The sequence below is a fragment of the Phyllobates terribilis genome, unplaced genomic scaffold, assembly GCF_046119375.1.
Source record: "Phyllobates terribilis strain yellow unplaced genomic scaffold, ASM4611937v1 Scaffold_2__4_contigs__length_985480577, whole genome shotgun sequence".
NCBI lineage: Eukaryota > Metazoa > Chordata > Amphibia > Anura > Dendrobatidae > Phyllobates > Phyllobates terribilis.
Window position 1 is genome coordinate 63,673,461 of NW_027362762.1, and position 25,946 is coordinate 63,699,406.

At 43.4% G+C, this 25,946-nt stretch overlaps 1 protein-coding gene across 2 annotated transcripts in view; it reads left to right on the forward strand.

Moving 5' to 3' along the window:
* LOC141192769 (N-acetylated-alpha-linked acidic dipeptidase 2-like) overlaps positions 1-24,884 on the forward strand; it is an 84,011-nt gene extending 59,127 nt beyond the window's left edge. Inside the window, exons 12-19 of one of the 2 annotated variants that reach the window (XM_073662054.1) lie at positions 5,073-5,136; positions 6,945-7,012; positions 13,162-13,253; positions 15,031-15,121; positions 19,420-19,684; positions 21,126-21,207; positions 21,793-21,885; positions 22,631-24,884. In XM_073662054.1, the coding sequence (XP_073518155.1) occupies positions 5,073-5,136; positions 6,945-7,012; positions 13,162-13,253; positions 15,031-15,121; positions 19,420-19,684; positions 21,126-21,207; positions 21,793-21,885; positions 22,631-22,817 (942 nt within the window). In that variant the 3' untranslated portion in view covers positions 22,818-24,884. The remainder of the gene's footprint in view (positions 1-5,072; positions 5,137-6,944; positions 7,013-13,161; positions 13,254-15,030; positions 15,122-19,419; positions 19,685-21,125; positions 21,208-21,792; positions 21,886-22,630) is intronic. The other variant, XM_073662055.1, reaches the window with a different exon arrangement.
* Positions 24,885-25,946: the final 1,062 nt, after the last annotated feature.

A 25,946-nucleotide genomic window follows, 5' to 3' on the forward strand; every position in this document is an offset into this window, starting at 1 on the left:
GGTCAGTCAGTCCGAAAAATTGGGAAAACTTTGAAAGTGTCCCCAAGTGCAGTTGCAAAAACCATCAAGCGCTACAAAGACACTGGCTCACATGAGGACCGCCCCAGGAAAGGAAGACCAAGAGTCACCTCTGCTTCTGAGGATAAGTTTATCCGAGTCACCAGCCTCAGAAATCGCAGGTTAACAGCAGCTCAGATTAGAGACCAGGTCAATGCCACACAGAGTTCTAGCAACAGACACATCTCTACAACAACTGTTAAGAGGAGACTTTGTGCAGCAGGCCTTCATGGTAAAATAGCGGCTAGGAAACCACTGCTAAGGACAGGCAACAAGCAGAAGAGATTGGTTTGGGCTAAAGAACACAAGGAATGGACATTAGACCAGTGGAAATCTGTGCTTTGGTCTGATGAGTCCAAATTTGAGATCTTTGGTTCAAACCACCGTGTCTTTGTGCGGCGCAGAAAAGGTGAACGGATGGACTCTACATGCCTGGTTCCCACCGTGAAGCATGGAGGAGGAGGTGTGATGGTTTGGGGGTGCTTTGCTGGTGACACTGTTCAGGATTTATTTAAAATTGAAGGCATACTGAACCAGCATGGCTACCACAGCATCTTGCAGCGGCATGCTATTCCATCCGGTTTGCATTTAGTTGGACCATCATTTATTTTTCAACAGGACAATGACCCCAAACACACCTCCAGGCTGTGTAAGGGCTATTTGACCAAGAATGAGAGTGATGGGGTGCTACGCCAGATGACCTGGCCTCCACAGTCACCAGACCTGAACCCAATCGAGATGGTTTGGGGTGAGCTGGACCGCAGAGTGAAGGCAAAAGGGCCAACAAGTGCTAAGCATCTCTGGGAACTCCTTCAAGATTGTTGGAAGACCATTTCCAGTGACTACCTCTTGAAGCTCATCAAGAGAATGCCAAGAGTGTGCAAAGCAGTCATTAAAGCAAAAGGTGGCTACTTTGAAGAACCTAGAATATAAGACATATTTTCAGTTGTTTCACACATTTTCGTTAAGTATATAATTCCACATGTGTTAATTCATCGTTTTGATGCCTTCAGTGTGAATGTACAATTTTCATAGTCCTGAAAATACAGAAAAATCTTTAAATGAGAAGGTGTGTCCAAACTTTTGGTCTGTACTGTGTGTGTATGTGTGTGTGTATATTTATATATACACACACACACACACACACACACACACACACACACACACACACACACACACACACACACACACACACGCATATATATATATATATATATATATATATAAAAATGTACCCCTCGTTTAATGAAAGAAGAACCCATTAACTTGAGTCTGACAAAACTAATCATAAATTAAAAATCTGTGTAAATGAAAGTCAGTCATTGCTTTTCAACCCTGCTTCCACCGAATTTTTTAAAAAATATCGTGTTGCCGGGATGATTTAAACAATTTCCTGAAATTTCCTCATCTCTATTTGTGACTCATACAAAAACCCTTTAATTGTTGAAACCAAAATAAATACATCCCCTGCCTCAGCCACTGTCTGATTGTTTGCTTCCTTTCCATGCTTTACACTGCAGCTCTGCATGTACTGTTTGGCTACTGTGCAGAAGCGCAAGCTCAGCATGATCACATCTGGACGGATGATTTGCATTAGAGCTAGGATCAGGGCCGGGACAAGGTATTTTGGTGTCCTAGGCAGAGGAAGCCATACTTTAGAGGTGAGGCTCAACAGGGAGTGTGATTTCAAAATTAGATATAGAATCATTGTTTGGGAACCATTTACACAATACAAGGGACAAATAGTGATATTCATCCCTGACATCCTATATTTAAATGTCAGGCTCAAGGGCAATCATGGAAACTAATATAACTTGACTATAATGTGGCCAGTTGGTTTACAGCTTTCAAATGTAATGTCGGGTCAGCCCATATATACATTTGTATCTCATGAACACACAACTCCAAGTATGTCCTTAACAATAGTAAGGAGATGCTGGGAGTCGTTGTTATCAGTCTTTATCAGACTGTGGACCATATAGGAACCATAGTACTGATGAGACCTAGTCAGTATCAACAAGTAAACCTTTACATCCAGGTACCTTATTGGTGACCGCTTCTCTGATTGAGCCGTTTCTTTCCTTTCGTCTCCATCTTGTTCAGACACCATGATGATTTTTCACATCCACTGCTTGTTTTTCCAGATTCCCTCTTCTCTGGTCTTCTGCAGCACATCCCAACACAGTGCCCTTAAAAATAAGTGTCATTATAATACCCTCTGCATAAAAATATCTGTCCATACTATGCCCTAAATAAGCCTCCAGTGGTATATGGCCTCCACACTGTCCACCTTAATGAGCTACCCCCACCACACTGTTAGCCATTATCAGATATAACCGCCACACTGCCTGCCTTTATGAACCACGATCTATTCCATGGCTGTCCCATCTCCAATGATTTCCCTCTTTATCTCTTTACTCTCTCCTTGCCATGCTAACCTCTCTCCATACTGTGCCCCTGTCACGCCAGGTGTGAGTGCAACACAGAGGGGAAAGGGAAAGGGAGCCCACACAATAGGGAAAGGGGGAAGAGGTGACCTAATCTGGACTAGCTTAACCTTGTCTCTCCCTTACGTCCCTATACAGCCTCCGCAGCTGTCACCGATCACGTGCCTCGCCCTACTATCCCTGGCGTAAGGCTATAGCTGGGGGTGGAAGGAGCACTAGTCAACCTCCGCTAGCACTCTAAAGACAAAAGGGGAAGACAATACAGGGGAATAACAACTTAGCTTTAGAAGAAACTCCAACAGGACACACGGCCTAAGACTCCAGAGAGGACGTGATACTGCTTCAGCCAAATCCAAGTAGAAATGAGTATAACTGGCGACGCCCACCTAGACACCCCAGGTATATATACACCCAGACTAAAGGGAGGTAGTCACTGGGTCCTAAACACAGCCCCCTATCTAGGCAGCTGTCTACATTGCCAAAAGTGGAGATCTCCTGCAAACCACTGCTGGGCGACTGTCTGTCACCTTTGACACACCCGTGACAGCCCCCATTTCACACTGCCCCCTCCCCATATCCATACTGTGCTCCCTTTTCACACTATCAGCGATATTGGCACCAAATTTAAACACCACTCTGCTGATTGGTCGCGGCCACGACCATTCATCGATTTTGGCGCCAAATTTAAACACGCTCTCCGGTCCTCACTAATACGGTTCGCTGATTGGTCGCGGCCGGCGGCTGCGACCAGAGATATTGGCGCCAAATTTAAACACCGCTCTGCTGATTGCGCCCGGTGGGCCGCATACATATTCTAGAATACCCGATGCGTTGCAATCGGGCCACCATCTAGTACTGTATAATGTCCCCACATGCCCCCATTCATTGGCAAACTACAGTAATATAAAATAAATAAATAAAAAATAGCTTATACTCGCTTAATCCAGGCTCCTCGTCTTGTTCAGCTCTGTCTCCTCTTCTATGAAGTACAGCAGTGGGCACTGGATGGCGCAGTGACGTCGCTGCATCGCGCCGTCCGACATCCCTTGCGTGCTCGGTCACCAACAGGGCTCAGACCGGAAGTAGCCTGCGTTTTGCTGGAGTTCCCGGTGGAGCAGGGGGCTGATTACCGCTCCTCTTCTGTCGGCTCACAGGAATTATTTTCGTGTCTAACAGATGCAAATACGATTTGGGTGCGAGGAGGGAGCTGAGGTTGGTGCGCAGGGAGAGAGAGGGGTGAGCGGTGTCTGACACTGCTCCCCTGTGTGCCCGCCATGACTGTGCTGAATGCCTGTGGCCAGAGGAAGATGCCAGGCTGCCACAGGCATTCAGCAATGTCCTATTATTCCCCCATAGCGCGCCCCTCTCGAGGAGGCAGAAGGTAGCATCCTAGGCGGGTGCCTGCCCCTCGTCCTGGCCCTTGCTAGGATACAATCATTATAAATGTACTGTGCTCATAGACTGAAGGAACGGAGACTTACTAGACCAAAGATCTGCTGTAAAATATATAATTTCCATTTTTCCGGACTGGGTGGAAGAAGACTGTCCCAAGACATGTTCTTTTTTTTAATTTTATTTTCTGTGGAGATGTTTGGTATTTACCACACACAACATTACGACATTGAGTTTGACCTCCAAATGTATTATGGCTGCCATGGTGATAGACTGGGCAAGCAAGAATATTCTGCGGAGATCGGATGCTTAATGGGTAAAATTTGCAAAACTGACAAAGAAGGACTAGAGGTGCCCACAGGATATGTCACGAATGTTTCGCAGGGTCGAGTTCCAAGCTCATGGACTCTCTGCAGAAAGAAATGGCCTTGTACAGGATTAGAAAAAAAAAAATGTCTGCCTTCTTCCTAAAACAACCACACTCTGGTCAGCCTATCTGCAATACTAAAGAGAACCTGTATTCATAGTGGCGCTGTTTTGGGAAGAAGGCTGACTTTTTTTTTTTTTTTCGCTTTTGTTTTTTTCTTTCCTTCTCCCAAAAGCTATAACTTTTTTTTTTTTTCCATCGACTTAGCTGTAAGAAGGTCTATTTTTTTTTTCATGGGACAAGTTGTAGCTTAAAATGTAAATACCGCTGAAGGGGATTGAGTGGCATCTAAATGGTTAAAGGGCAGCAATCGGGGCTGGCTCTGGCCACTGCTATTAGAGGCAGAAGTCAGCTGTATAACACAGCTGTCACTTGCCCAGTATGGAGTGCCCCATAGAGTTTTGCAGTAGTATGGTTGCATGACCACTGGTCCATTCAAATTGGGGGGACACAGGACCCCCGCTCTTATGATCGGTTAGAGTCTCCTCATATATTTATCACCTCTCCTGTGAATGTTGTTTATTGGCCAACCCCTTCAATGGGGAGAGCGGATTTAGTAAATTGGTGAGTGGGAGACACTGGACCCCTTAATGTTTTAGGGTTAGACTTACTAGGTTGCCCTGTAGAAACCTTCTGTGAGACATTTTGTAGGCTCTCTTGAAAGGACAGAGAAGATCTCCGCTTATATGGCTCCTATCTCATTACTTTATATTATCGTTATTCATGTTTTGTTTTTTATTTGTCTGCAGGAAAATGCAAAAATTCTCCAGGAAAGAGGCGTCGCTTATATCAATTCAGATTCTGCAATCGAAGGTAATTGCTCCGCACACATGCCCCTACAATAGGGGCTAAAAGTCTTGAGACTTGCACAAATTTTGCGATTTCAGTGTTTTTAGATCTTTTATGTTTCTGTGTACAGTTATAAATATTTCATAAGATTGTAAATGTTTATTAACAAATACATCAAGTTTACGCAAAGGCTCAATAGTTAGTGTTGACCCTGGGGAGTTTCTTGGCCATGGACCCAAAATGTCAATGTTTTGTTCACCGAGCCACTTGGTTATCACTTTTGCCTTGTAACAAGGTCTCCATCATACTGGAAAAACATTGCTCATCATCAAATTCTTCCTGGATGGTTGGGAGAAGTTGCTGTTGGAGGATGTTTAGATCCTGTTCTTTATTCATGGCCATGTCCTCCATGGAGGAGAAGCCCCCATACATGAGTGGTCTCAGGAGGCTTTACTGTTGGCAAACACAGGACTCTTGGTAGCGTTCACTTCTTCTTTGGACAATCATTCCTCCAGATGTCCTAAACAGTCTGAAAGGGTTGCATCAGAAAAAATAACTTTACTGCTGTCCTCTGCTGCCCAATCCCTGTATTTTCTGCATAATGTCACTCTATCCTTGATGGTTTTTCTTGGAGATAAGTGGCTTCTTTGCTGCCTTTCTTGACATGAGGCCATTTCCAAAAGCATTTGTCTCACTGTTCATGCACTGACTCCTGCCTGCTGCCATCCCTGAGCAAGCTCTGCTCTTGTTTTAAACTGATCCTGTAGCTGAATCTTCTTTAGGACACAGCCCTGACACTTGTTCGACCTCCTTGGGCGCTATGCTGCTTTTTTCACAGCAATAGCACTTCTCTGTTGAAGTTCTTGATGAACTGATAAATGGTTGATTTAGGGTCAATCTTACAAAAAGCAATGTGATTGCATGTTTCCTTGGAGGTAACCATGGTTAACCAAAGAAGACAATGATTTCAAGCTTCAGCCCCCTTTTAAAGCAACCAGTCTGTTCTTACAAATCAATCAGCATGACAGAGTGATATCAGCTGCCTTGTCCTTGTTATCACTTTCTCCTGTTCTAACCAGAAGATCATAGAATGTTAGAGTTGGAAGGGACCTGCGGGGTCATTGTGTTCAACCTCCTGCTCAATGCAGGATTCAAAAAACTATCTCGGACAGATGTCTGTCCAGCCTCTGATTAAAGACTTCTAGATAACTGAAATGGTGTAAGTAGGTCATTTTGTGGAAGGGCTGAAATTCAATGCAAATGGGGGGGTTTTGTGATTGTTCATTTTCATGGTAAGGAATGACTGCAGTTTTTAGCCATTCATCTCATCACTCTTCATAACAATCTAGAGTTAATGCAAATTGCCAGTATAAAAACTGAAATGGAAAACTTTGTGAAAACCAAAATTTGTGTTAGTCTCAAACTTTTGGTCGTGGCTGTAGGACTTGACTTATATCTATAGTTCTTGTCAAATCAAGATATTAAATTAGTTAGTACAAAGTTCCATGTCTGGTCACTCATGGGCAGTTTCTGTATAGGAAACGGCGGCCATTTACATCATTGGGTGCGTGAATGAGCGTTTCTCTGGGACATCTTTGTTTTGCCATTTAGAGGATGAATGGTCTTTATCTATGATATCCCTGTACCTTTAATATGACATGCGTAAAGAGATCATCACCACAATATACGGAGAACCACAGGTTGATGATCACTCGTTTTAGCTCGTTCTTCTCCTTAGCTGGAACGTCCTTGGTCACCAGGCTCATTTATCACAATGTTTTTTGTTTTGTTTTTTAATTTTAATTTTAAAATATATATTTTTTTATTTTCAGGCAACTACACACTAAGAGTTGATTGCACCCCGTTGTTGTACAGACTGGTGTATGATGTCACCAAACAGGTGAGTATTGTAGGATAATAACAAGAGAATCAGTTGAGCTCCAAGCGCTGGAACCCCACCATTCCCAATAATGGGGCTCCACTGTCGGAATGGAATGGTTGTCCACGCATGTACCGCCTCTTCACTCATTCTCTCTGTGACTGCCGGAGATAGGCGAGTATAGTGCTCGTTTCTTTCTTTTTTTTTTTTTCCGGCAGTCCCATAGAGAATGAATGGAGCAAGGCCACCACTCCATTCCGATGGGGCATTCTTGGGATCCGTTGGGGTCCCCATGGTCTGACTCCAACTGATCTACAATTTATCAACTACTATGCTTTTGGATTGGTGGTAACTTTTTATGATGTAAATAACCCATGATCTATGGGAGTGACCGGTGTTGGACCCCACAGAATCTGATGATTGATAACTTATCCTAATCTTATGCCCAGACAGTCACTTTAATGGAAACCAGATGGACCACATTGAGCAGTGGATCCGGCACAGCATTATGGTTTACGTTTTAAACAGAAGCCATCCATTATGCAAGTGTGAACAGAGCCTTATGCACATCAGACAATGAAGTTGCAACATCAAGAAAGAAAAGTCATAGAGTTATGGAAATCACATGATTGATAAACATGCTAAAGAGGTTGTCCAGAGCGAAGTCTGTCCTTCGACAACTATTAGTAACCTCGATGTAAGTGCGGGTATTTCTGCATGTGGCGCTCATGCTCAACGATGAAGAAATCAAGGTGTTTTAAAAATATTTTTTCATCATTTACAGTTTAGTAATATGTCTATCCATCCTCTGATTTCCATAATTCCACGACTCTTCCTTCTTGGTGTTGCAATTTCAATGTTGAGGAGTATATAAAGACAATTTAGCGTAAAGTAGTGAAGAGCCCAGGTATGGAAAATGCAGGTTCTGCCAATTAGAACCTTCATGTGATGAGATGAGAACCCAGGGAAAGTATGTAAAATGCAGCTTCACCTTCAATTTTTGCAAATTTTCATGCGATGATCACAACATCCACTAGGTGGCACCAGCATTCCATCGTCAGTATTAATATTAGCATTTCACTTTCAGGGATAATTTATCGTTTAGTTTATCAACTTAATTTTTTTTTTTTTGTACCTTTTCTGTGTTATACTTACCAAAAATTGGAACAGATCCCAGCAGAAAGCAAAAGGAAAATATTCCTTGTGCTTTTAGATTTAAGATCCCTTACTGCAGAATACGATGTTTGCAATAACTGGAAAGATGAAAATCAGACCATGTTGAGATAGTTTAGGGATCATTATAAAAACGGTCGTTATTTTATTTTAAAGGGGTCATCTCGGCGAGTCACTCGCTGTCCTTGTTTCCTACTAGGGCATAAGGATGTGAGAGAGAAATAGACCCCCGCCTCCCCCAAACTCAGGACCCTTTAAAAGCCAAATGGCAGCCTGAAGGGGAGGGGAGGGGGAGAAGGCGTATGCCATCCAATTATTACATAGTTAGTCATAAATGGACACCTTGTAATACTACAGTCATGGCCAAAAGTATTGAGAATGAGACAAATAGTAATTTTTCCAACGTTTACTGCTTCATTTTTTGTAATGGCAATTTGCATATACTCCTGAATGTCAAAGAGTGATCAGCTTAACAGCAATTACTGTACTTGCAAAGTCAATATTTGCCCAGAAAATGAACTTTAACCCCCAAAACACATTTCAACATCATTGCAGTCCTGCCTTAAAAGGAGCAGCTGACATCGTTTTAGTGATTGATCCATTAACACAGGTGTGGGTGTTGATGAGGACAGGGCTGGCGATCAATCAGTCATGATTAAGTAAGAATGACATCACTGGACACTTTAAAAGGAGGCTGGTTCTTGGTATCATTGTTTCTCTTCAGTTAACCATGGTTATCTCTAAAGAAACACGTGCAGCCATCATTGCACTGCACAAAAATGGCCTAACAGGGAAGAGTATCGCAGCTACAAAGATTGCACCTCAGTCAACAATCTATCGCATCATCAAGAACTTCAAGGAGAGAGCTTCCATTGTTGTCAAAAAGGCTCCAGGGCGCCCAAGAAAGACCAGGAAGCGCCAGGACCGTATCTTAAAACTGTTTCAGCTGCGGGATCGGACTACTAGCAGTGCCCAGCTTGCTCAGGAATGGTTGCAGGCTGGTGTGAGTGCTTCTGCACGCACTGTGAGGCGGAGACTCTTTGAGCAAGGGCTGGTTTCAAAGAGGGCAGCAAAGAAGCCACTTCTCTCCAGAAAAAACATCAGGGACCGACTGATATTCTGCAAAAGGTACAGGGAGTGGACTGCTGAGGACTGGGGCAAAGTAATTTTCTCTGATGAATCCCCTTTTCGATTGTTTGGGACATCTGGAAAACAGCTTATTCGGAGAAGAAGAGGTGAGCGCTACCACCAGTCTTGTCTCATGCCAACTGTAAAGCATCCTGAAACCATTCATGTGTGGGGTTGCTTCTCAGCCAAGGGAATCGGCTCACTCACAGTCTTGCCTAAAAACACAGCCATGAATAAAGAATGGTACCAGAATGTCCTCCAAGAGCAACTTCTCCCAACCGTCCAAGAGCAGTTTGGCGCCCAACAATGCCTTTTCCAGCATGATGGAGCACCTTGCCATAAAGCAAAGGTGATAACTAAATGGCTCATGGAACAAAACATAGAGATTTTGGGTCCATGGCCTGGAAACTCCCCAGATCTTAATCCCATTGAGAACTTGTGGTCAATCATCAAGAGACGGGTGGACAAACAAAAACCAACAAATTCTGGCAAAATGCAAGCATTGATTATGCAAGAATGGACTGCTATCAGTCAGGATTTGGTCCAATAGTTGATTGAGAGCATGCCAGGGAGAATTACAGAGGTCTTGAAGAATAAGGGGCAACACTGCAAATATTGGCTTGCTGCATTAACTCATTCTAACTGTCAATATAACCTATTGGTACTCATAATATGATTGCAATTATATTTCTGTATGTGATATAAACATCAGACAAACACTAATAAAAACCAGAGGCCAGCAGATCATGTGAAAATTTAATTTTGGTGTCATTCTCAAAACTTTTGGCCATGACTGTACATTTCACCAGTAGTGGCCGCTGTAGGGGAACTGTATAATTGAACAAAGCCAGACCTATGGCGATCAACTGATCGCTTTGATGAGTTTATGGGGTTGGGATGGTGAGACAATCCACTTTGTGTTAATTTTTAAAAAATATGAATCAGGCTTGGTTGGGCAGTGCTTTTAATTAATGGTGTACCATATAGTGCCTAAATAACACTGCCCAATTAATAAAGGACGCTATAGAAGAAGCCTTTTTATAGGCTCGGGCACCAATTGTAGTGTCAGGGTTGCAACCAGGGCCACCCCTCTGGTGCAGATGGGTGCCCCTAAAAGTGCCACACAAGTCTCCCACCATGCAAAGACCCCTAAAGTCAGCCCACATGTACTCATTTAAACTGGAGAAGGTGATTAGCATAAGTGTGTTGATTGGATTAATGCCGTACCTCCCTTTTATCCTATTAATATTTGGCCTACATTAGTCCTGGCAGGGGTTTTCATTTTATTTTTTTCCTAGAGACATTCATGACATATCAATCTGATAGGTAGGAGCCTCACTCGTCCTGCTAATGGTGATAACACAGTCCAATAGCAAATGTGAGATGCAAAAATGGCAGAAGATCCCCCAATCGTTTCAATATGTCCCATTTATTATATTGAGTGACCCATGATTCGCACTAAATTGGGAACAGTAAGCGGGCAAGGAGCGGGCACCCCCCTCACAGTTATAGTGTTTTTAATGATATAAATATAACTGCTTGCAGCCACCACTAGGGGGAGCTCCCATTAACTGCTTTATACTTATGTCCCATGGCGGATGCGGGTGTACGGAGTGGGCTTTGGGGCTGAGCGCACATCAAACACACAGAGATCTAAGCTGAGCTTAAATGCTGATATATAAACTTTCCTAACTTTTTCTATAGTCCCCATAGGGGACTTGAACTTGCCGTTGTCTGATGGCTTCTATATATGCTACAATACAACTGTATTGCAATATATATAAGAGCTAAAATCATAGTTTTCTATGAAGCCCAATCCGTGGCTAGGCCCTACATGGGTGTTTGGAATGCCGCACCATAGGGAATATAGTAGAAACTAGGAGCAAAAAAGTGCAAATAGGGTCTTATCTGAAATAACACCTATGCAAATAAAGGATACGCTAACCTGATAAGTTTGTGTGACACATAATCATGAATCCGCATGAAAACAGCTGCTGTAGATCCACAGGTCTGCTGACCAGGAAAGAGATAAAAAAAAAAGGAGCTGATAAACTACATTTGGCTTCTTTTTTTTTTTTTTATTCTCTTGCACTTTAAGGAAGGCGCACCTTAAATGGCACTGCACAGTTGGAATCGTTTGCTTGCTCGGTATACGGCAATACAAGTTCACATCCCTTATGGATTTTGAAAAATAATATTACCCCCCCAAGAAAATCACTCTTCCACTATTAAAAATAGACTAAACTTAAGAAAAAAAATGAGCATATACCCTGCTGTAAGTAAATAAAAAACAATAGTGCATATAAATAACAGGATACTTAGTAAACACTGTTTTTGATTAAAAAAAAGCATAAAAGCCATCCCACCACGTCAAGGTGACCCAATCGGGATTGTCCTATTCCATAATATTAAAACCTCACCTAGTGTCAGCTGACCTCAGTGTAGATGGGGGCAGAGCAGGACCGAGGCCCAAATGTACAGGGACACTCCGACTCATTTCTTTAGATTTGCACTATTAAAAATAGACCAAAAGAAATTTATTTGTTATGGCTGTGTCCATAAAAGTCTGATCTATTAAACTAGAAGACTTTTTAACCCATATGTTTTTTTTTTGTAAAAAAATTTTTTTGTTACCACTATAAAAGTTGTGTTGATTTTTATGAGTGAAATATGTGGAAAAGGGTTAAGTCTTTTAGATAATCTTATGATTTGCCTGGTTAAAATCTGAGGAAGCATCAGAGGTCCCTGACGGACACCGTTTGGGTTCTTTATTCCTTTCTCATGATATGTGAGCCGTGCCCAGGATGGCAGCGTATGAAAAGCTTTCCCTTTTATCTACCTTTCCACTCTCCCAGGCTGCCACGGTTAGCCAGTCAAATAGATCAGATTTATTGGAAGTAATCACACAAAAAAAAGGAAACCGTGTCGGTTCTGTGCACACAGAGTTTATAATTTAATATAATCTCTTATCTTCTAGTAGTTTTATTTTCATCTTAAGCTAAAAAACAAAATGTGACATTAAAGACAAATATTCAGTTTTCTCTCTAATCCAAATTGAAAATTAATTTACATGAATTTATCCATAGGAAAACACATCCCTTTAACTTGCACTCATTATTTAAAGGGTAACTGTACTTTCAGGTAAAGCTATTCTGGCCATCATATGACTTGTATCCTGCATTTTCCCCAGTTTTCCTCTCTACAGACTCTTTCTCTAATTTTCAGTTGTCTCTGAGCTAGTGGGTGGAGAGTGTCTGCTATGATGTCTCCTATCACAGCACACACAGATGAATTCCTGCTCTTCATTCTTTAGTCAGCATACAGCAGCAGCTGTAGTGATCAGTGTAGATGTGAAACCAGCTCTGGGGTGAGGTACAAGACTTGATATAAAGCTCAGCACGATCTTTCTGTGTCTCCCTTTGCTTGTTTTCTTACCCTGCTCCTCACTACAACTCCCCTGTCCAAAGAAAATTATAGGAGGTGCAACCTGACACTTTACTTTGCTAGAAATTTGTTTTGCCTTGAGCAAGATGGAGTTGAGCTGTTTTTTTTTTTATGAGCTCAACAAGCAGAGGGGAGGGGAAGAAATGGCTCATAAGTGGAGAAAGCCGCAGAATTCTCTTATAAAATATATTGCAAAGTTTCTCATATTCGTCTGTACTATTGATTTATGCAAAATTTGATGAAGGAACATTTACATTTTTAAGTCTTATGAAATAGTGCCCCAAGTGGATAGGTTGGGAACTGATAAAATATAATAAAAATATTTATTGCTGTATTATTATAAATGTTAGCAACTGAGAGTTGGAAATCGGGTGTCCTATTTCATTGGTAGATTTATTGGTCATTGATGCATTTTGTATTTGCAGATCACTAGTCCAGATGAAGGCTATAAGGGCAGCTCCCTATATGACAGCTGGCTACAGAAAGATCCATCTCCGCAAAAGAAAGATCTACCGAGGTATTATCATAATTAAAGGAGCTGTATACACAGCGAGTGAAATAAGTATAGAACACGTTACCAATTTTCTAAGCAGATATATTTCTAAAGGTGCTATTGACATGAAATTCTCACCAGATGTCGGTAACAACCCATCCCCTCCACACAGGTAAAGAAATCAATCCATAGATGCCCATAAAGTTATGTGTAATAATGAGAAATCACACAGGGAAAAGGTATTTAACACATGAAGAAAGAGAGGTGCAAAAAGCCATGTAAAGTCCTGGCACAAGCTGAAATCTATCAGTAATTAGAAAGCAATCCTGCCACTTAGTTTAAAATAATGTCAACTGGTTCAACTGATGGTCTATAAAAAAATTTCTCATTACCAAGGTGCCACACAAGAAACATCTCATGATAGGTAAAACGAGTCTCAAGACCTTTGCAACCTTATTGTTGCAAACATACTGATGGAATTGGTTACAGAAGAATTTCTAAACTACTGAAGGTGCCAGTGAGCAGTGTTGGGGCCATAATCCGGAAGTGGAAAGAACATCATTTTATCATAAAGTGACCATGACGAGGTGCTCCTCGCAAGATTTCTGACAGAGGAGTGAAAAGAATTATCAGAAGAGTTGTCCAAGAGCCAAGGACCACCTGTGGAAAGCTACAGAAAGACATGGAATCAACAGGTACAATTGTTTCACAGAAAACTATAAGTAATGCACTCAACCTCCATGGCCTGTATGCACGCTCACCATGCAAGACTCCATTGCTGAAAGCATGTTCAAGAGCGGTTACAGTTTGCTCAATAACATTTAGACAAGAATGTGAAATGCTGGGAGAATATAGTCGCGTCAGATGCCATAATACACACCATGGTTGGAGGCCAAAAGGCACTGCATATCACCCCAAAAACCCCATATCAGTGAAGTTTGGAGGTGAGAACATCATGTTTTGGGCTGTTTTTCAGCATACGGCACTGGCAAACTTCGTGTCATTGAAAGAAGGATGAGTGCACAAATGTACCAAGACATTCTTGATAAAAATCTGCTGCCATCTTCCAGGAAGATAGAAACGAGGGTGGACATTCCGGCAAGACAATGATCCCAAAGACACACACAGCCAAGGAAACTTTCTATTGGTTTCAGAGAGAGAAAATAAAGCTGCTAGAATGGCCCAGCCAATCACCGGGCCTGAATCCAACAGAAAATGTATGGAAGGAACTAAAGCTGAGAGTTCATAGGAACCCACGGGAGCTTCAGGATTTGAAGGGTGTTTGTGTGGAAAAATTGGTCAAAATCCCACCTGAGCAATGCCTGCGACTAGTTTCTCCATACAGGAGGCGTCTTGAAGTGGTCATCATCATCAACAAAGGCTTTTGTACTAAGTATTACATTTCAGTAAGCGTGTTCAATGCTCTTTCCCTGTGTCATTTCTCATTATTACACATATTTTATGGACAACTATGGTTTGATTTTTTTTGCCTGTGCGGATTGGATGGGTTATTACGGACATCTGGTGAGGATGGGATAGTTTATACCTATTTTTTAAAAAGTTGCAATTTATGAATTAGGCGAAAACATAAAAAACTGGCGAGCATATAAAAATAGACTTTAAAAAAGCCGCAAATAGAATAATGAATTGGGTGCAAACAAAAAAAACAGGTGCAAGGTCAATGAATCAAATAAATAAATTTTGTAGGAAACCATTGGTAGTGCCTGCAAACCTTTTGTGTCTTGGTCCAGTCACTGCTAACCACTGACGTACCGTGTTCCTACTGTTCTCTGCTCTTCAGAATTAATAAACTTGGATCCGGCAGTGACTTTGAGGCTTATTTCCAACGTCTTGGAATTGCGTCCGGAAGAGCTCGGTATACGAAAAACCCGGTGAGTATACTGCCATTATGTCACCTGGGAAAAGAAAAATTAAATGGTCCTTCTAGTATGGGAATATCATGAACATGTCTTCTTTCCTCCAAAAACAGTACCACAGTGTTACTAGACAACCCCTTTCCTTGACCACTGATGGAACCTCATATGGTTCCTCACCGGTAGGTTCAAGTGTCCATCTACCAAAGTGACAGGGAGACTAAGTGACAGTATAGATTCTTTCAAGAGTTGCCACTTTTCTGTGTGGCCTATATGTGGAGATGAATTGCCATGGAGTTGACTATCTTACGATGGTCATGATGGCTGCAAGAGAAGAGTGTGCTGACTTTGTGGGAGACAGAGACCTGTCCATTCATGTGAGCGAATTACAACAGGTCTACATGAGATAAAGGTTGAGCCATGACGTTGGCAGCAACAGAACGTGTAGACCATCGGCTGATGGAAATTAAGCCAACAATAGAAGAGGAGTGTGCAGATCTTGGGGGTAGACAGTGACTCTTCCATTCATGCGATTCCCTTACTGTAATTATGGTAGGTCTGTATATAGCAGAGACAGAGCCTTGAAATTAAAGGGGTTGGATCATGTACCATTGCAAGATGAGAATGAGCAGCACAAAAAGAAGGTTGTGTTGATCCAGATCAGGGGTCTCAAACTCAGCTGGGCATATGGGCCGCACATGGAAAAACATTTAATTTGGGGGGCCGCATTATTTGCATGACAAAGTGACATTTTTAGTGATACCATTTTATTTTCTGTACACCTTTTGAACTGGTCCTCATCTTGCAGACATGGTCTCCCATCCAGGTCCCCCATATTGCAGACATGGTCTCCCATCCAGGTCCCCCATATTGCAGACATGGTCTCCCATCCAGGTCCCCCATATTGCAGACACGGTCCCCATATTGCAGACATGGTCTCCCATCCAGGTTCCCCATATTGCAGACATGGTTCCCATATTGCAGACATGGTTCCCATATTGCAGACATGGTCCCCATATTGCAGACATGGTCCCCCATCCAGGTCCCCCATATTGCAGACATGGTCCCCATATTGCAGACATGGTCTCCCATCCAGGTCCCCCATATTGCAGACATGGTCCCCCATCCAGGTCCCCCATATTGCAGACATGGTCTCCCATCCAGGTCCCCCATATTGCAGACATGGTCTCCCATCCAGGTCCCCCATATTGCAGACATGGTCTCCCATCCAGGTCCCCCATATTGCAGACATGGTCTCCCCACCAGGTCCCCCATATTGCAGACATGGTCTTCCATCCAGGTCCCCCATATTGCAGACATGGTCTCCCCTCCAGGTCCCTCATATTGCAGACATGGTCTCCCCTCCAGGTTCCCCATATTGCAGACATGGTCCCCATATTGCAGACATGGTCCCCCATCCTGGTCCTTATCTTGCAGACATGTCCACCATCAAGGTCCCCATGTTGCAGACATGTCCCCCATCCAGGTCCCCCCCCATACTGCGCACAGGGTCCCCGTCCCCCCATACTGCGCACAGGGTCCCCGTCCCCCCATACAGCGCTCAGGGTCCCCTTCCCCCCATACTATGCTCAGGGTCCCCGTCCCCATACTGCACACAGTGCCCCCCCCCCCCAAACTGAGCGCTGTATTTCACATGACAGATAAAAAAAAAAAGAAAAAAAAAAAAGATTCTCACCTGTCCTCCGTTCCCTCGGCGTCCTTTCTGCACCTGTGGCCCGCAGGGACAGACCCCATAAAGATCGCGCCTCTCTTCAGCAGCCGCCGCCATCAGCGCTGTAATGCAGTGTATTGCCGCGCAGAGACCGGCTCTCTGCACAGCAATACCAGTGTCAGCCGCCGGCCTATCAGAGACCAGATGCTGACATCTGTGCATGGCAGTGACGTCATACGCTGCTGGGCTGGGACGCAGAGGTCAGCTGCTGGCCTCTGATAGGCCGGCGGCTGCCACTGGCATTGCTGTGCAGAGAGCCGGTCTCTGCGCGGCAATACACTGCATTACAGCGCTGATGGCGGCGGCTGCTGGAGAGAGCCCCGATCGTTACGGGGTCTGTGCCTGCGGGCCACAAGAAGCAGCCGGAAGGGCCACGTGTTTGAGACCCCTGATCCAGATGGAGACAGTGACTCATACATTTATGTGATTAAAAGGCTTGTCCCATACTAACATGTTGATCATAAAATTGGTGGCTGGCCCTACATCTTACACACCCAACTGAAAACTGCTCCAACAGCAGAGTACTCAGCTGCGACCACTAAGTAATGTACGTAGCTGATGTGTTCTGCCCTCTACATTGAGTATCATCATCCGCTGCCAGATCAGTGCTGGTGCCGGGTGTCAGACCCTCGGTGATCTCACCTTGATGACCTCTTCTACGCATAGGCCACCAATAAGTCCGTTCCAGACAAGCCTTTTAAGTTAAGTTATGCAACAGGGACCGCGTCATGAAGTTAGGGATAAAGCAACTTGTAAACCATGGCGATGATAGTAATTGTAACAGCAGAAGAACAGTGTGTTGATTGTGCCCGAGACAGTGACCTGTCCATTCCTGTGACTACTTGAGTTGAGAACAATCTATGTAGCACCCCGAGGGCTCGGCTGCTACAGGGGTATTGCACCTCAAACCAGAGGTGTGATATTCCACTCCCGGGTAAGGATGGAGTGTGGACCAGGGCTCGGTAGGCTGCATGCACCACACACACCCCATTTCCGAGGAACAGACCAACGGTGCTCCCACTAGACAGAGTGCAGGCACGATAGCTTCTGTTCCTGGCTGGAGTGGGGAGGGGAAAGTACACCCAGTGGTGTAGGAGCAGATAGGGGTGGGTTTCTGGGCATAGATAGGAGCCCATTGGTTGCTAGTCACCTGGGCTCACACATAGAGGGAGGTATATAAGGTGGGCACCATCTTAGATCAGTGTTCAGTTCAGGCAGGAGGAGAAGAGGAGAGGAGCTCAGCCAGAGAGGGCTGACAGGGAGCTGTGGCTCAGTCTGGGCCCAGCTCCAGAGGCAGGCCTGGAGTGGAGGCCAGAAGCAGCAGAGAGAGAGAGGAGGAGGAACAGAAAGGAAAGTAAGAAAGGAACTGGAACAGAGGAGAAAGGAAGCAAAGAACACAGAGAAAGGCCCAGAGACACGAAGGCAGAAGGAACCCCATATGCCCAGAGGAGATACTGGGTGAAGGGTTGGCAGAGCAGGGTACCGGAACCCGAATTGGTGGAGGCGACTAATCCTCAGCCAAAACCGGAGGTTGTGACCACATCTTGGTGCGACCCCTCACTACATCCACCAGAAAGGCATACCGTATAGGGTCAGGGAAACCGGGAGAGGTTTCGCCAACAGAAGGCCCGAGGAAGCTGGACAAAGGTGGGTCACTAGTGGGGACGGCCAGTAGAAAGGAAGAGAGGGGAACTCTGAACCACACTCTGGAATTGCCTGGGAGTTGACCGAGTCCCTCACCTGGTGGACGCAGCACGGCTTGGGCAGTCATCGCCTGCAGCATTGACCTGAATAACAACCGTGAGTAAAGCTTTGGAAACTGCAATTACAAGTCTCTGTGTTTCATCGCCGCACCAGCACCATCAGTACTGGGACACTCACACCATCACTACCACCATCATCCACATTAGCTGCCCTGAGGCAATACTTCTCCCGTGGGGAGTCATCCCATACTCCGCTGCGCAAACAACATCAGCCTCAGCGGTCTGCAGCGCAGCGGCGGTCCCCACTGACCGCAATCCACGGGTGGCGTAGTCGGACACTTATTATAACACCAATAGACTGCCACTGGTTTGACCGCCCTGGGCACGGACCGAGTCACCGCCACGGAGGACTACAACCCCCAGCGATCCGGCTCCGGGTATCCCCCTGCACAGCACAGGCCCAGGGGGCGCGTCATCTACATGTGAGATGAACAAAGCCATGATACTGGCAGAAGTAGAACATCATGTAGACTATTGGCTAAAGAGAATGGTGACTGCAGTAAGAGAGGAGTGTGCTGATTTTGTGGGGACAGTGACTTTTACATTGATGAAATTTAGTTATGAATATGTCTTAATGTAAGAGAGATGGTGCCTTGATGTTTGCAGGAATACATACAATGTTTATACGATTGAGTGAAAGGAATGAGGAGAGCAGCAGAAGAAGAGTGTGCTGAAATTGTTGCATACAGTGACCTGCCTTATTTTTCTTCATAACTTGAGCGTAACTGCATAAAATTTTGCGCTAAAAAAAAAAAAAAATTCCAATCGATCGTCTACATACATCGTAACCAATTAAATACAGGTCAAATTTTATATTTCAGAAAACCGACAAATACAGCAATTATCCAGTCTACCACACAGTCTATGAGACTTTTGAGCTGGTGGAGCGTTTTTATGACCCATCGTTCAAGAAGCAGCTTGCAGTGGCCCAGGTGCGGGGAAGCCTTGTGTACGAGCTCGCAGATTCCACTATTATCCCCTTTAACGCCCTGGATTATGGAGAAGAGCTGAAGAACTACGCCGATAGCATTTCCAACTTGGCCAAAAAACACACAGAGCAAATGGAAAGCTACAATGTGACTTTTGGTGAGTACCCTCAAGGAACAAGGTAAAAACCACAACTATCTCCAACATCTACACATGTCAAACAGGTTCTTAAAGGGGTTGTCCATGTTAAATAATACCAGCCTATACTGGATTCTGGATATATAGTGGGTTCTTATGGTGTGTTCACACTGAGACCATTTCTGTTCCAAAAGCTCCTCAAAAAACTATGGGCACACAAGGTCTTTTTTTAGGTTGAAACAGCCTGGAAAACCTGTCAAAAAAAACATGGTTTCCAAAAACACCAAGTAGTTAAAAGAAGTGACCGGTCCATTCTTCTGGTGCTTTCCACTTGGAAGACGGTCTGTACTTACTTTATAATACAAGTCAAAAGGAAAGCCCAAAAGACAACTGGATGTTTTTTTGAAGCATTTTGGTCATTGTTTCACTTAAAGAAATGCTAGCCACGTTTTTTTCACTTCATTGAATCATGAAAACCAGAAAATGAGAGTAATAAAGACATAACAAAAACTATGGAAAAACCACCACTAACCAAAACCGTCCGAAAAATGCTCAGGAAACGACTGAAAAAAAGGTCATAAAAGACGTTCTGGGGAAAAAAACTCAAAAGTTTCCTGAAGAGTCTTCTGCTTGAAAAACTCGTGTTCACCTGAATTAAAAAAAAACAAACAAAACATTGTGTGTATATAGTCACTGAGGAGGAACTCTCCAATTCCTTTCAAAAACTTGAAGTTTCCCTTCAAAAAACACAGCAAAAAGACTGTGTGAACATACCCAAATGAGGATTTTCTGACTATCATAATCGGACCGATTTTCTCTGATGTGTAGAATACGGTCGTTTGACCCTAGCCTAAGAATCCTTGGCTTACAACTGTGTGGTGGAATTTTCCAGGGCAAGGTCCAAATGGTTTGAATTGAGTGGTGTGGAAAAAAGTTACCCACCTGTATAGAACCTGGGTCATTTTTGAGATGACTTGGAAAACCATCTAATGACAGGACTCCTCACCCAACATTGGTGCCCAACCTCACTAATGTTCTTGTCAGAAGTGGGAAGCCTCCACAGAAGAGTGAAGAGAAGTGGGGAAACTTTAAAATCCTCAGTGTTAGAATGCGCTGTTCAACAAGGACACATGGATGAGATATTGAGGTGTCTACATACATTTAGCTGCAGTGATATGTGAGACTACTATCGTACGTCGATTAACAGTGTTCAAAAATGTACCCAGACAACCAGTGACCCAACGGAGGCCAAAAATTATCATTTTGGTCTCCGTCGATTAGATTACTCCATACTACTTTCCAGTAACAAAAGGTATACCATGCTTTTTTCATTTCTCACAATGGGAACCTATGGACGCTGTGCAGCCACACAATGATCTCCATTGGCAGGATAGTTTTTTTGGAATATGGTTGGATTGATGATTTATATGCTTTTCTAACACCTTTTTCTTGTGTCTCGTAGACCATTTATTTGATGCCATTGATAATTTTAGCAACTCCGCTGCAGGACTTGACCAACGTATTAAAAATGTTGATAACAATAAGTAAGTTGGGAAATCCAGGTGAAATTATGTTCTGATGCCTTTGGTAATATCATGGTCTTCACCAAAGTGAAATCTAACCAACGCTGATTTCAGAACCGAATGGGCTTTATGAAGGTGTCAAACCCCTTTTGGGTTTGATTAGAAATTTCCCACATGGAAAAACAAAAAAACTAAAATTTATATCTATGACAATGTGTGATGGATATATTATCAAGTGTTGACAAACTCCTTGAACCTTGGGAAGATCTTCCATCTAATCTATTTGGCATAAGAGGCAATGGCCCAAAGTCTTGTACCTGGTGGCTGTGATGGTCACAATCAATTGTATCTGCACCCTCTTCCAGTGGTTTAGGTATCCTTGGAGTCTACCAACATCGATGATTTGGAGAACGTGTTCTTGGCGAGGACCTTAACTTTCTTTTCCGTTAGGTGACATCAACCTTAGCAGATGTCACTAGTAGGAAACACATTCTATTGGCAAACATTTAGCACAATGTCTATTTAAGAACAGATCCCACCACGTGCCCAAGGAAAGTTATATTCTTTGTAAATTATCCACTACTAATCAAAGTTGTCTTCTTCTAGTCCAATGGCTGTTCGCATCCTAAATGACCAACTGATGTTTGCAGAGAGGGCATTCACCGACCCTCTGGGTCTCCCAGGAAGACCTTTTTATAGGTAAGGGGTAGTCTTTTTCTATTCTTTTGGCATCTGTGCAGCTTGAAGACAACCCTCTGGAGGACCTGGCACTTCTGTAAGCCTAAGCCCATTGATTTCAATGGTATCTAGGTGAAACATCATTTACCCTGCTGTGGAGCTCCATACTTTCTCCTACAGATCTCAACCGATTTCAGGGAGCCCTAGTGGGACACCTTGATATCTGCTTATCTAGCTAGTGGATGAGCCCATTAATCATATCATAGTACATAAAATTGGGTTTTCCCTTCTTATAAAGGGATGGCCTATCCACAGGATATGCAATCATTTGATGATCTGTGGATGTCCAACCCTTTGGGACCCTCAACCATCCTAAGCATGAAGAGGGCGCATCGCTGATGTTTTTTTTGCTGTCCCTCTCATCTGTCTTTTAGGAGGGTAGAGACAACCAACCACTTCTTTCTGTGCTTTGATCTATAATGGGGTTTTGAATGGACCCACCACAACTCTCACCCCATCTGACTACCAGCAGGCATTTTAGATCTGTACTAGTAACTAAAAACCCCGTCGACTTTGTTTTTACTCAAAAAGTCGGAAATCTTGCGTTCTTCACCAACATTGGGCCAGAGCTGAATAATCTCATCCTGGGCTTTGGGATGCATGTTCTGCAGTTCGGGGCTGAAATAGCAATGGCATGATTTGTCTGAGCCATATGTGGATAATGGGGCCTTTTAAGAAACTTTTTCTTATATTTTGTTTTTTACAGACACATCATCTTTGCACCAAGCAGCCATAACAAATACGCGGGAGAATCGTTTCCTGGTATTTACGACGCCTTATTCGACATAGAAAACAAAGAAGATCAGAGAACGGCCTGGGAAGAAGTCAAAAGGCAAATTGGTATTGCCACATTTACGGTACAAGCGGCCGCAGAGACGTTGAAAGAGGTTTAGGGTGAAGGATCGCTATTCCGCGTTTTCCCGACTGCAAACTTCTCACTCTTACATAGATCTCGACAACTGACTTACAACCAGCGGACAGAAATATATATATACTCGGGTAGCCAGTAACCATTTCCTGGACCCAAGCATCTGTACAACTTTGAAAATTCCAACTGGGGTTCAGAACGGGTAGCAAATTGTAACATCTATTTGTCCCCATAGGGGGCAGTATTACTGTAATTTTTGTAATAAAGATACTGGCCCTGATTCATCAAAATTAGTATTTTGCATGCCAGTCTTGATGAATAAGGGCGGAGATGAACAGGACTGGCGTAAAAATGCAAAAAAAAAAAAAAAGTTGCAAAAAATGTTTAGCAAAACTAAGAGTTGTGCAAAAATTTTGAAAAATTTCAAATATTTTTATGCCAGAAAATTGGTGAAAAATGCTTGATGGATCAACACCACTCTGGTTAACCTGGAAAAGTGGGAACCACTGACTTGTTCGAGGTCAGTACTTTATTTTTTATAATGTGCATTACTCCGCAGGGGCCGACCATGAACACAGGACACATAAACCAAGCTTCTCCCAAGAAAGGAGAAAAACTAGTAAAAAAAAAAAAAAAAAAAAAAGTATTTAGCAGAATCTAATTGTTATATATATAAGACATAAAATGGAGTCACCCTTTAATGTATTTATTTTGTTTATTGTCCACACATTCCTTTAAAAATGAAGGTTTTATAGTTTATATTATAGTACAGTGTGACTTATACCTATCCTGACAAGCTCTCTGCACACATTTTCCAAGCGACCGCCCACTTGGCAACTAACTGAAAAACAAGTAGTGATTTACTAATCTGCTCAGCGGTTCCTGATCTATCACTTGTTAGCGATCGGTACTATTTGGGGGCTGAACCATAATATAAGGGCGAGACTGCATGAACAGCCGGCTGCGTGAGCGCAGAAACTCCACTCCTCGCGGTACCCAACATCATGCAGTCACTGGCCACTGCAAAAGTGATCATTACCTAAATTATAAATTCTGTTAAAGTAACTAAATAAATCACTTAGCCGCTGTCACCCTCCTGGATCCAGGGCAGTACCCTCCCTTTGCTTCCAGTCCGGGTGCAAACTATCAGGTCACCATTTCAACCAGCAGCTTGTAACCAGCTGCAGCAGTCATGTAATTTGAACCGTGCATGGTACAAGTTACCTGACCGCTGCAGACGATCACAAGCCGGAGAGTTCCTGTGGCTAGTTGAAAATCTGCCAGCCCTCTATGATGGTCTTACAAGGAGTTTGTCTTTTTTTTCTGCGCTCCTCCCTGTAGATTTATGATCACATCAAAGTTGAATTTGCAGGAAAACAAAGCAAAAACATTCAAAAATTTTAATGAAACCCAATTGAAAAATATACATTTATAGCCAATTTAAAAAAAAACCTCATTGGAAGAAAAAGTTGAAGGGAATCAGTCAGCAAATTTGAGAGCGGCATGATTTAGGGGCAGAAACCCTAATTTTAGCGATGTCACTTACTGCAGTTTTGCTAATCCCTGTTTTCTCTGCTGCAGATCTCTGAATACTGAGCTCTGTATAAACCCCGCCCCCACACCACTGATTACACTGTGCATAGGCAGAAGGCAGCCAAACAGTAAGGCAGCCCAGTAAGTGACAGCTCTGGAATCAGGGTCTCTGCCCCTATATCATGCTACTCTCAGATTAGGTGGCAAATAAAAGAGAATCTGTCACCAGGTAAGAACTGAGAGGGAAGGATGGGGGATTTTTAATTGAAGTATATTAGAAATAGTACTTATTTTTATTAAATAATCATTAAATGTATTTAGATTTCAGGACCTGGCAAAAGATATTTAATTCTTCAGCCTCTCCCCGTCCATAAACCGCCTATAGCACATTATTTGGTGAAACCGCTGCCGCATGATTAAAGTGTAACTTATTGTACTAGAATCACAAGGGATCTGGTTTTGGTACGTGGATTATAAATATTGTGTATTTCAGACTTTTTATCATTTATTGTATAGTATTAAAATGCTGTCCTCAATAAACCGGAGTGGTAAAAGTGGACTGGTCAGCTCCCCTGACATGTTTTTGTAAATACTTGAAATCTTCATGGAATAAAATCTTAAAGAGGAAAAACAGAAGAACCTGCACATTGCAAAGTTATCAATAAATAGTCCGCTGGGTGGAGCCAGTAGAGCGTGTGACCCCACCCACTCAGATACTGTCCAATCAGTGCTGACTGTGTAAGAACACACCCCTTTTAACACCTTCCTGACGTGTTCCCACACATTGATGAAAGTGAAGGTCCTGGTGATCAGGCAGGCACAAGAGCTCTGGACCCAGTGCCATCACTCCATCACTGCGGGAGCTCGACTTAACTGACAGCTGAACTCCGGCAGCAACAGCCGTGTCAGTACTGATCCTGGCCGTCTCTCCCCCCTGATGCTGCGATCAATAGTGACTGCAGCATGTAAGTGATTGAAAGAAGGGTCAACCGCAGTGGCCTTTTAGACCCTGCCAATAAGCAGGGCCTAAAAGGTTTAGTCCCCGATTTATTAAGACTGGATTTTCATACATTCATGCAGGAATAAGATGTGCCAAATTTATTAAGAGGCGGTATGCCACTTGATGAATTCAGCGCGTCTCATCAGTCGCCAGCATCCATCATCTGCCAGGAAAGATGCGGGCTTGGCCTGCGAGCCCACATCGAAGTCAGCGTATGACATACCAATAGGTCATGTCAATAAGAGGTCATGTGCAACTTTTTTTTTGTAAACTTCAGATATTAAAAAACAACATCAACCTAAAATTTACCACCAACATAAAGTACAATGTGTTATGATGGAAAAAAGAAAAGCAATTTTATTTACGCCTGTCATTCTCCTGCTGTGAGCATTTCTCTTACATAGTGTACAGCTTGTTTCCATGGCACTCGACCAGCAAAGCCTGGCCAATTGAGTGCACAGTATAGACATTCCAGGAACGGAGTTAACTCCTAACATCCCAGTCAGCTTGCTCCAGTCCAGAGCAGTTAGGCGTTCGCCTCCCTCTCTGAGATCCTGACAGGACTCTTATCAGTCCTGTAGAATCACAATCCCCACCCCCTAGCAGTTTCCTTAATCCGAG